Genomic DNA, 12,423 nt, shown 5'->3' with positions numbered 1-12,423 from the left:
TCTTCCCTTCTTTCCTTCCTCTTTTTGTTTCTTTCTTTGCTTGTTTGTTTGTTTCCTTTTTTATGAAGATTTAGAGCCAAGTCTCCCACTCTAGATGTGAGGTAGTATTTTTCAACATCTAAAATATGAATTTGGGCCTTATTGATCACCTTCCCAACCTCGGCCAATGTGAATTACAGTCACTGAAACTCCGAGCCCAGAGACCCTGTCTGTCACCTGGCAGATAAGCCGTCACGTGGAGGGCTTCAGCAGCCTCTCCAGCGCCGCCCCCACGGGTCCACTGCACACTCCGGTCGGCTGTGGCCGCGTGCGCCTCTCCCGTCTTCAGAAACTTGGGCTTTCCCGAGGTTCTTAGTATTTGTTGTTGAAGATTGACTGGGGTTGGTCGTGGTTAGGCTCCCAGGATTGACAGGAGAAATGCCACTCTAGAGGAATGGGAGACTTCATCTACAAACGAGTGAGTGAGGATTAAGGTGACATTTTATAAAAAAAAAAGATACTGCTGTTTCTTTCTTATTTTTTTTTAATAAGATCCAGCCGGGGATCTGTTGACCACCAGCAGCAGCAGCAGCAGGCAGCCGCCGGGCATCTTAGGAGTGAGAGGCAGGGGTGTTTCCATAGCTGCACTGCTCAGGCTTGGCCTCTCTGCGGGGGACGCTGGCCTCTGCGGCCACATCACTCTGCTGGCCTGCCCACATCACTGTTCCTCCTATGATGAGAACGTCCTGCGTGACAGCTAGTCACACTAGAGCCATGTGTGTGCAAGGCTTTGGGGCCAGAGGCTGGATTCTAGTGCCTTTCTCTGTTGCCCACTGACCACCAGCCTCCTACCGTGAGGGGCCCCAGACAAACGCCACACGCATACACAGCCCGGGAACGCCAGCCAGGCCCAGGCTTTCAGGGAAGATGTTCCTTCCGCTTACCTTTTCCTAAAACAGGTGAAAAAGTCTCTGGCAGCCACTGGACGCTAGAATATTTGAGGCCGCCCAATCAGAGATTCTCAGGGTATCAGTATTCCAACCAAGGCTGCCCACGCTCTCTGGAAAAATACGGGGCCAGCTCAGGGGGGAGGGTCCAGAGTCCATGCGCTGTCCCACGGGGGTCGGGAGACTCCCGCAAAGAGCAGCCGAGCCACGTTCCAGGTTCAGGAAGTTTGGACTTCACCCGTAGAGCCCGCTTCCTCGGGACAGCGGATGCAGACGGTCTCCGGCTTGGCCCGGCTCTTTGTATTTTCCACCTCTCAACAGTAAAACGTGCCCAACGCCTCAGAGAGCACAGGACACCACAGTTCTCTCGTGCTGAGCAGGAAGGAGGGACTGTGGGGCACCGTCGAGACCCGGGGGCCTGCCGGGTCAGAGGTGGCTCCCATCCCGTCCACCCTGAGCCCAACAGCGGGCCCCTCCTCTCCCGCCTCATGGGCATTTCCAGTGGGGTGCCCAGCACGGTGTGGGGGAACTTGACGGCCATTCTGGTGAAGCACAAAGCGTCATAATAGGACGCCTCCATCGCACGGCGGGACCTAAGCAGCCATCCTTTCTTCCCGCCCTGCTGCCTGTTGGCCTTGGGCCTCCCCACAGCTCCTCGGGAAGCACCCTCTTCAAGAGCGCAGTATAGAAAGAGACCCAGGGCTGTGGGCGCTCAGGGGTGCCACCGGAACCGGCCCCGTTGAGAAGGGACTTCTGCCTGGCCTGATGCCGTTCTGACTCTGGGCCGCTGGAATCCCCAAAGGAGAGAGCCACCGGCCTTGCGTGGCACCGAGTGAAAGCACGGTGTGTCCGGAGAGGAGCAGAAGCTTGAGGCACCTAGGCACAAGGAGAGGGTCTGGGAGAAGACGACGCGTCAACTCCTAACTGAGCAACTACTTTTCGCTCCACTGTACCATGAAGCAGCTACCTCAAAGGCCTCGCGAAAGCACCATTGGTTCCCGCACCCCTGTCATTAGACCGTCACTATCAGGGCTCCTCAGGGTCGCCTGCCCCTGACAGGCTGCACACAGGGAAGCGCTAGGCGGCGTGACTGTCTAAAGGGATTTTTGTTTAAGGAGCCCTTAAATTGCTGTCCTGACCTAGCGAACTGAGGCTGTGCAGGCGCCAATGGTTCTGCCCGCCAGGGTCCACCTCACGAGGCCGCCCTCCTCAATCTACAGCCCCTGGAGGGGCGGCAGAACTAAACCCACTCCCACTTTAAAATGGAAACGCCCAGCCTGGGGATGAATGCTGGCTGGTGTTGCTCCCCCTCCCCGGGCTGCCCTCGCCCTCATCCCACCTGTGACAACAGGGTTCGGCCGATGACCCACCGGCCAGCTGAGAGGTCACCTGATTCGATCCCTCTGCCCACGCTCTTGGGGCCGATGCTGTTATCTGCAGTTAAGCTGGCGGCCTGATGCAGGCACTCTTAAGAGCTTTCTCTGTAAGAATTCCTTTTATGTTCAGACCCTGTGCCAAGCACGGGGAAGTGGTTATTCTTACCATTTATAAGTGGCCCTGCGCCTCCTGACTCTGGGTCCGGGAGCAGCCGTGCCTATTCTTCATGCCAGCCAGACCTCTGCGTAGAGTCGCCAGCTCCAGGAGGGCTGAAACAGTGGCTCCGGGGACCGGGGACCTCTCGGAGGACAGCGGTGGTAGGAGGCATCATTCCAGCCCACCTGCAGATGTCGGCAGCTGGAAACAAAATGTCCGCCAGTGCCTACAGCAGAAAGCCCTGAGACAGCTCAGCTTTGAAGAACAAATAAGCATCGATTAATCTGCTTCGGCTCTGCTGGGGGCACCAGAGGCGACATCTCACAAGGGACTCATGCTGGGTCATGATGTGGCCTTTCCCTGGCCGCGTGCTCCGTGAGAAGCCCTCTGCCTGAACGGACCGGAGAGCGCGTTCCAAAGGTTGGGGTCTAGATCTTCACTGGGACTTTTGTATATATTTTAGGTGCCATTTTAATAAAATTCAGGGAAGCAGTCATTGGCCCTCAGCCTGCAATACAGGGGTACAAATAAGAACAATAAGCCGGGCGTGGTGGCGCACGCTTGTAATCCCAGCATTCGGGAGGCTGAGACCGGAGGATCGTGGTTCGCGGACAGCCTCAGCTACTCAGTGAGGCCCTCCGCAACTCAGTGAGACCCTGTTTCAAAATAAAGAATAAAAAACAGGGCAGGGGGTGTAGCTTGGAGGTTAAATGCCTCTGGGTTCCATCCCCAGACCCGCAAAAAAAAAAAAAAAAAAAAAAGAGCAATAAATTCAGTCTTCGAATGTAGGAGACCCTTTTTATTTCTTTAAACACAATGCATACTACAATGCAAAATTGGAATTATGTTTAAAACAGACATTAGGCCTCGTGCTCTCATCGCACGGCCTGCAGTGCTGCTCACTGCCCTGCGGTGTGGGCTTCGCTTCAGTGGAGTGGGCCGCAGGCTCCCCGGAAAGCAGCTCCGTGTGACATCTTGAGGACAGCCCGGGAGCCCAGGACACCAGCGCTAGGACCTGCTGTCAGCTGAGCATTTGCCTCTCAGATTTTCAGCCAGAGACAGGAGAAAGTCGGCTACTCGTGGGCAGAGGGGCCACAGGGCGCGGTTCCACTGGGACGCACCGGGGCCCTTTGCCAGCGAGAACAGACGGCGCCTGTCCCACGCACTACCACGTCTTGATTGAAGCAACCACCACATCGAGCACTTTAGTGGCCCCGCGGCTGTTAGATGCATCCTTTGCAAAAGGAAATAAGAAGCGCTGCTGTTTACCTCACAGACAGCAAAGTAAGACCTGGGTCGGCTGCCTTTCGTCTTCATCTGAAAGTTTGCGGGTTTGGGCCCAGTGAAAGCCCTCTGTTTTTTCTAGAGAAGGGGCGACACCAGCCTCCACCTTTCTTGCCCTTCTTTTCCCTCTACCCGGTATCATAAATTTGCTAATTCAGTTTACTGACACAGTATCATGCCGGCTGGCACATGAACAAGCCCCAGAGTCTTGCCTTCCAGAAAAAGTGGGACCCAGGTGAGAGGGAGGGGCCTGAGGCGCCTGGACGGCAGGGGGCGCTCCCGAGCACCGCGGGGCAGCCCAGCTGCCTCTGGGCGCACTGGGTGGCCGGGCCTGGCTGTTGCTTTCTCGGTGAAGTCTGTTGCATTCGGAAGTTTTGCTTTTTAAAAGGCACAGTCAGTTCCTCTTGGAGGCCTGAAACAAAACGTACCTCACACTAGATGAATACCACTTCATACCGTCTTTGGTAAGACTGCAGTATTATTCATGTTGAGTGTCACTACTTTTTCTACACTTTTGGTAAAAGAGAACTGTGTTTATAGCTATATCTTAAATACTGTGATTTGAGTTTCTTAAAAAGATCCCAGTACAAACAGTTGACTAACACACTATCAGCACCTGACAGCAAACCTGCGGGTTCCTTCCGAATCAGTGTCATTGATGTGTATGCTCAGAAGCCCGGCTCCTGAACCTGTTGGAAGCCAAGATAAACGGCCGAGACGCGCCGGTGCGTGTGCACACGGGCACGCGCTCCAATGCGTCCCACTTCTTCAGCGTGGAAGTCGGCTCCCTTTGCCATACCCTCCACGCACGCAGCACACGCGAGCCTGGCTTCATTGGGTCTATTTCCACCGCAGGGCCTCCGGCCGCAGGGCAGAGGCCACTGACTCCACACCAGTGTTGGCCAAGACCTGTTCCTGTTCAGGGAATCACTACCTATGGTTATTACCAAAGAACTCTGGCAATCCGAAGTATTCTGATGGAAATTACTCCCACCTGCTGGTTCTCTGGCAGCCTCCGGATGGCCCAACCAGAAGCATGCCACAGAACCGCAGAGCCCCCGATTCCCCACTCGTCACTTACAGGATCTTGACCAAGTTTCTTCTTGGTGCGTCTTTGTAACACCCTCTGGGATCCACAGTGCCATTATGCTAAAACCCTGGGGGAGAGGGTTTGATGGACACACGGAAATGTGTTTGCAAAACAAGGGTCGAGCTTGGTTTCCTGCCTCACACTCGCCATTACGTACGTGGGCACCTTATACTTCCAGGGTACTTAGGGCTTCCAGCCTTCCGCCTTCTATGGCAAACAGCGCACCTCCAAGGAGGAAGGGCTGAGCAGGCCCCAGCGTCCTCCCGGGCCTGGGGATGTCCAGGACCTCAGGATTCCAGGGTGTGCACAGAAGGGCAAATGTAATTTTTCTAGTCACATTAACGGATTGGTTCCAGGCGATTAGAAAATGACTATAACATAACCTTAATTTTTTAAAATCTTGGGTCTTCTTCATTTTCCAGTTAGGAGACTGAACAGACCATATGTATTGATTTATATCCTAAATTTATGGGAAATTCTATGTTTGGAATGTCCTACTGTAAGACTGATGAATGTAACGAGGTTAATTTCAGGGCACAGTTTTGCCTTAATGGTTTTAAAAAATAAAACTATTTTTTAAAATTATTTGGTTAAAGGTTTGTTTTGTAATATGCAAGTCTGAACCCAGTAGCACTTTACCTGCCAGCTGCACCCCCAGCCCTTTTTACTTTTTATTCTGAAGCAGGGTCTTGCTAAGGGACCTTGCCAAGTCGCCGAGCCTAGTCTTGAACCTGTGATTCGCATCTCAGCCTCCCAAGTTCTGAGCTTACAGGCCACCACGCCCAGCTTATGTGGCGAGTTCTGAGTAATTCTTGAACACCGTTTTGCACGAGCCAAGCCCAGCCACAGCATCTGCTCTGCACCAGCTTGCTGGCCTGACCACGTGGTGGTGGCTCTCTTTTTGGCCAGCCGTGGACAGAATGGATCTGCAACAGCGTGGCCTCAGAACATGACATCTACAATCTTCTAAAAGTATTGCATCTTAAAACAAAACTCAATACACACATCAGCCAGAAAAAACTTTATCTCTCTCTCATCGAACATGACAGCTGGCCTTGTGGTGCTTACAAACGAAGGGATTCTTGCCTCTGTGACTCTTACACACACCAGAGCCCATTCTACGGGGCACAGGGCCATGGGGCAGGGGAGCCCCGGGAACTCTGGCAGGCCGCAGGGCCGGACTTGACAGGCGCTGAGGGCTGGGTTCAGGGCTGCGTGATTCAGACACCAGCGGCACTCCCCAGGCACTTCCCACTTGGGGCGCAGGAGAGAATGGAGTTGGGCTGAAAGAGCTGGAAGCTGCTCATCCGGAGTCCCCATCCTCTGTTCTCCCAGTGCCCAGAGGACGTCCCTACCCACAGCCCGGCTCAGAGTGCCCACGGGAACATTGGGTCTCCATGTGTCCCAGTGGAAGTGCTCACTTTTTGTGTGTGTGGTACTAGGAATGGAACCCAGAGGCATTCTACCTTGAGCTACACTCCCAGCCCTATTTTTCATTCTTTATCTTTTTTTGTGTGTGTGTGTGTGGTGCTGGGGATGGAACCCAGAGGCTTTCTAGCTCCGGGCTGTACTCCCAGACCTATTTTATATTTTATTTGGAAACAGGGTCTCACTTAGTTGCTGAGAGCCTCACTGAGTAGCTGAGGCTGGCTTTGAACCTGCACAATCCCCCTGTCTAAGCCTCCCAAGTACTGGGATTACAAGCGTGCGCCACCATGCCCAGCTCTTTCATTCTTTATTTTGACTAAGTAGCTGAGGCTGGCTGTGAACCTGTGATCCTCCTGTCTCGGCCTCCCAAGTACTGGGATTACAAGCGTGCGCCACCACGCCCAGCAAGTGATCACTTTCTATATATTAGCTGGAACTAGGCATAGTGGCACACCCATGCCAGTACTTGGGAGGCTGAGATAGGAGGATCACAGGCTCAAGGACAGCCTCAGTAATGGCTCATCAACCAAGTGAGACTGTTTCAAAACAAAAATAAAATAGGGCTGGGAGTATAGCTTGGAGGTAGACTGCTCCTGAATTCATCCCCCCCCCCCACACACACACAGAAAATTAGCTGGTTCTTTGGCTTTTTTTTCTTTTCTTTCTTTTTTTTTTTTTTGCAATACTAGGGATGGAACCCAGGGGAATTCTACCTCCAAGCCACACACCCATTTCTATTTTTATTCTTTATTTTGCAACAGGGTCTCACTGACTTGCAAAGGGCCTCACTAAGTAGCTGAGGCTGTCTGCGAACCACGATCCTCCTGTCTCAGCCTCCCGAATGCTGGGATTACAAGTGTGCACCCCCACGCCCAGCTTCTTCAGGTTCTTAATGATGACTAAGACAGGGTCACTATTTAAAACATTTCCCAAGCATCACATAGGCATGTGAAATAAAATCCTATTCCCGCAGACCTGTAGCTGGCTTGGAAGGCGCTGAGAGGATGCAGAGCCCACAGGAGGCGCTCTACCTTACTGCATCGTGCAGCCAGCACTCGGGCCTAGGCGCGCTGCCCACAGCGCTCCCTCTCACCACCGCGAGGCCTCAGCCCAGGGCAGCCCTGCAGCACCAGCTGGGCCCCTGGCCATCCGGTCTGTCTTCAGGACACCCTCAGCCCGGCTGCCCCAGCCTCCATCGGCTGCAGACGCTACTCCCAGGGGTCCAGACATAGGCCCGGCCTGCAGCTCCCAGCTCAGCAGTGCCCAGCCCCAGGCTGGCCAGCAGCTCATGCAGGGGCTGCCGCTGTCCTGGCGCCAGCTGGGCTCATGTCCGAGGACAGGGCTGGCCAGAGGGCCTCTTAGAGGAAGCTTTCCTTTTTTCCACGTCTTGCCGAATCTCCTGCGGGAAGGCGCTGATGTTCTTCTGGACACAAGGTAGGCAAAACCTCTTGGAGTAGAATAAGCTGCATTCCTGAAAGAAAGAGGGAGGAGGCAGTGAGCCCCTGGGCAGCGCGCTTCCCTGGGCGTAGCCTCCCCACACAGGGCCTGGCTGGGGCCCCCAGAAGACACAGAATGGGCTGTGGACACAGCCAGGCCAGAGAGAGGAGGTAAGGGCCCAAAGCCTGTCTGCGCATCGAGGAGACAGGCAGGAGGAGCAAGACAGCCCTCCACCCCGCTCTGTCACCGGGACGGTGACAATGGTCTTCAGGGGTCACACAGGCCACACCAGAAGCCAAAGTCCCAGAATCATCCTGCGCCTCTATCCCAGCAGGGAAGGGGCTCAGTGACCACCTGGCACCAGAGTGGCAGGGGAGGGAAGGGCGGCTCCAGCCACTGAGGAGGCTGCAGGCGAGGGGTGGGTCCACAAGGGGCCAGGGCTGTCCACTCACGTCCATACCCCCACGACCTTCAACCCTAGAACCACGAGGTCCACCCTAGCCCCAGCGCCAGGCTCAGGACAGCATGCCCAGCCTGTGGCAACCAGGCGGGATGGTGGGGCTGGGCCTGGCCAGGGGTGTCCATGGCAGCTGTGTGACCGCCTCCTGGTCACACCTTCAAAGGCATGGGCATGTCCCTGCCCCTTCCTGCTGGCTGGACATATACAGGACGGTGGGAACTACCGCAGCCACGTTGGGCACATGAATGTCGTGTGCCAAAGACAGCAGAGGTTCCCCTGGCCAGGACCACATGTGACAGACACTGGTGTAGAGACAACGGGCGTGTGCCTCCACCGGCACACTCCTTCTCCCGCCTCTGGGAGCAGTTCTCTGTCATGGAGACTCCCTCGACTCCAAGCCGCCATTCGGGCACATACAGGGGGCTTCTGATGCTCGTGGGGCCACCTTCCCTGCTCACCACGTGCCCAACCCAAGGCACGGCCTTCAGGGCCCCTCTCCAGCCGCCCGTCCAGCCCTGCAGGTCGCCTTCCAGGGGCTCCTCGCAGGCCTTCACCCTGCACCATCTCCCGACCTCTCCTGTGCCAGGCCCGGCCACCATCCTCTAGCCAGCCTGCTCTCGAGGGGTGGCCGAGCCCCCGAGGTGGTGTGCGCGGCCCCCAGCATGCTCTGGCCACACTGCAGGGCCACACCACTCAGCTTCTATTTCCTTCCTTCCTTCCTTTCTTTTTGCGATACTAGGAATGGTCCCTGGGACATTCTACCTCTGAGCTACACCACAGCCCTATTTTTTATTCTTTATTTTGAAACAGGGTCTCACTAAGTTGCAAAGAGCCTCACTGAATAGCTGAGGCTGTCCATGAACCGCGACCCTGTCTCAGCTTCCCAAATGCTGGGATGACAAGTGTGCGCCACCATGCCTGGCTTCAGCATCTATCTCTACTCCTCACCCCACGCTGAGACTGCCTAACTGACCCTCCCTCTTTGTGGCGGGCGAGCCAGCCGGCCACTGAGACCCCTCGGCCCTCCCCAGGCAAGGCAGTCCAGCCCCCGCCGCTCACTCACGGGGCCCACGCACACCAGCCGGCTGCACACGCTGCACCGTGAGCCGAGCACCAGGAATCTGTCTTTGTCGGAGGTGAAGGGGTCCTTCATGATGTAGCTTTCCTCCAGGAGGCTGCAGGAGAGAAAGGCCCAAACTTCTGCCACCTGACGCTTGGCTGGAAGCCATAGCACAGGCCTGCACACCCGCCCGGGCTTAGCAGGGGAGGGACTAGCCCACCATACCAGAAAGGCCAAGCAACTGCAGCCAGGTGGGACTTGAAATCTGCCCCTCTGGGCTCTGTGATAGCTGCAGTGCAGAAAAGTCCTCCTCAGCCAAAAGAAGGGGCGGCCCCAACGTGAGCCCGCAGGCCCCAATCTGGTTCAATGGTAGGGCACAGGCCCCTACAGAGTACCGAGCCCTCCACTATTCACGGGCTGCCAGATGCCATGGTGCAGGGAGACTGGCACCTCACCCGCCCCGCAGGGCAGGATGCACATCAGAATGAGACCAGCGGGGTTACGTAATGGCCTGACCCTGGCAGCAGAGGCCACAATGACCCAGGTGCACACCACCTGGGGGCCAAGCACAAGCCCCCGCCCATCTCTGTCCTCAGGCCTCACTCCCAGCAATGCCGGGCTGCAAAGGAGAAGGCGCTCTCCCAGAGTGTCACCAGCAGGGATGGCGACAGGGCACGGCCCCAGATGAGGGGCCGGCACGGCTCCTCAGCCCCCTGCTGTTGGGCTGTTTCAGTTTGCGCCACAGAGTTTCTACCCCAGGGCAAGAACGGTTCTGGAGCTCTAGACTAGGTCTGGAGGAAGAGACCGAGGTCCGGGATGATGAGGCAGCCCTCAAGCCTTGCCCAGGGCCTCCTCAGGTGACACCCGGAGCATCCAGAGCCTGCAGGGAGAGTCCTAAAGCACAGTGCCCAAGCCAGGTGTCTGCTCAGCCACAGCATCTGCCAACGAGCTCGGGCAGGGCCTTCCTGGACACTGGCCCCACAGCATGCACTCACAGCACAGACTGGGTGTTGGGGGGCTTCTGCCCCACGTAGCTGTACGGAGCGGCCAAGGCACAGAGCTGGCACTCAAACACGCCCAGGGGGTGGTGCTCTGCCTCAGATGCCATCTGCAAGATAAAAAGGCAGCAGCGCATGTCACGTCACCTTCAGAACCAAGAACCAACCCATCGCAAAACCTCCCCGGCCTGCTGCACTGCCCCCCTTACAGCCAAGGAACCTCAAGTTCAGAGCAAGCCAGAGACCTGCTTAAGGTCACACCGGAAATGGACTATGTGCTGGACCATAAAATGAGTCCCCAGCTTTAAAAGACTGAAATCATAGCAAGCGTTCTCCAAACACAAAATAAGTAAATTAGAAATCAAAACAGCTGGGTGACGCGCGCTGGTAATCCCAGTACTTGGGAGGCTGAGACAGAAAGATCGCAGGTTTGCGGCCAGCCTCAGCTACTTAGTGAGGCCCTCTGCAACTTAGTGAGACCCTGTTTCAAAATAAAGAGTAAAATATAATGCTGGGTGCGTAGCTCAGAGGTGGAATGCCCCTGAGTTCAATCTTTCATACAAAAAAAGTCTAAAAGCAATCATGTATGTGATGATATCTTAAGAAGAAAAAAAGCAAATTATACCCAACATATGTTGAAAAAAGAAAATAATAAAGCGCAAATCATAGAAACAGAAGAAAAAAATAACAGTAAAACCAAAGTGCTTATTCTTTCTTTTTTTTTTTTTTTTTTTTTGTGGTGCCAGGGATGGAACCCAAGGACATTGTACCTCCGAAATACACAATACACCCCCAGCCTTATTTTTTTTAATTATTTATCTTGAAATAAGGTCTCACTGAGTTGCAGAGGGCCTCACTAAGTAGCTGAGGCTGTCTGCGAACCGCGATCCTCCGGTCTCTGCCTCCCAAATGTTGGTATTACAAGTGTGCGCCACCTCACCCGGCTTGCTTATTCTAAAGTGTAATAAAATTGATAAACTTTAATTAAACTGATCCAGATAAACTTTAATTAAACTAATCAAGAAGATTCAAATGACAAGTTAACTCTCAGGAATAAAGAGGCAACATCATTATGACTAAAGACAGTAAACAGATAAAAAAAAATGTGAATAACTTCTAACCAAAACTTTGACCATTTAGCCAGGCGTGGTGGCACACACTTGTAATCCCAGTACTTGGGAGGCTGAGACAGGAGGATCGCACAGGTTCAAAGCCAGCCTCAGTTTCTTAGTGAGGCTCTCAGCAACTTAGTGAGACCCTGTTTCCAAATAAAGAATAAAAAATAGGGCTGGGAGTGTCGCTCAGAGGTAGAATGTCCCTGGGTTCCATTCTAAGTACTGCAAAAAAAAAAAAAAAAAAAAAAACTTTGAACATTTAGATAAAATTAACATATCTTTAAAAACACCAATCATTAGCTGGGCATGGTGGATCATGCTTGTAATCCCAGCATTTGGGAGGCTGAGACAGAAGGGTCCCAGTTTGCAGACAACCCCAGCTACTTAGGCCCTCCGAAACTTAGTGAGACCCTTCTTCAAAATAAGAAATAAAAAATAGGGCAGAGGGTATAGCTCGGAGGTAGAATGCCCCTGAGTTCCATCCCCAGACCTGAAAAAAAAAAAAAAAACACCAATCATTTAAAATAATTTAAGAGAAAACAAGAAACTTGGATAGCCATAGATCTACTGAGAAAATAAAATTCATAATTAAAACTTTCACCAGAAAGAAAATAAAAGAACATGTTAAAAAAAAAAAAAAAACACTCTTCAGCCTTAGCTAGCTTGAAAAATTCTGCCAAGAACTTAAAGAATTTTTTTGTGTGTGTATGTGTGGTACTGCAGATGGAACTCAGAGGCCTTCTACCTCTGGGCTACACTCCCAGTCACCTGTTTTTTATATTTTTATTTGGAAACAGGGTCTCTTAAGCCAGCAAGGCTGGCTTTGAACCTGTGTGATCCTCCTGTCTCCACCTCCCAAGCGTGGGGATTACAAGTGTGCACCACCATGCCTGGCTAAAGAATTAATTTCAATCCTATACACCTTCCACCATTTAGAGACAAAAATACTTTCATGAGCTAAGTATTCTGTGGCTGCCAAACTGCCAGTGTTACCCTGATACCATAAGCCAGACAAAGCTATTAAAAGAAAACTACAGACTGACATTCTCATGAACATAAATACAAAAATCAATTAGCAAGCTGAATTCAATA

General features: G+C 53.3%; 1 protein-coding gene across 1 annotated transcript; it reads right to left on the bottom strand.

Annotated features, from left to right (window-relative positions):
- Positions 1–7,585: 7,585 nt before the first annotated feature.
- CDPF1 (cysteine rich DPF motif domain containing 1) lies at positions 7,586–10,326 on the bottom strand (the record flags this gene model as incomplete). The annotated part of the gene is made up of 3 exons (XM_080704756.1): positions 7,586–7,732; positions 9,222–9,333; positions 10,214–10,326. 3 exons carry the CDS (start codon positions 10,324–10,326, stop codon positions 7,586–7,588), a joined length of 372 nt encoding a protein of 123 aa, XP_080560882.1.
- Between the last annotated feature and the right edge of the window lie 2,097 nt (positions 10,327–12,423).

Source organism: Muscardinus avellanarius, assembly GCF_963383645.1.
Source record: "Muscardinus avellanarius genome assembly, chromosome: 11".
Taxonomy (NCBI): Eukaryota; Metazoa; Chordata; class Mammalia; order Rodentia; family Gliridae; genus Muscardinus; species Muscardinus avellanarius.
This window is presented reverse-complemented; position numbering and strand designations above follow the sequence as displayed.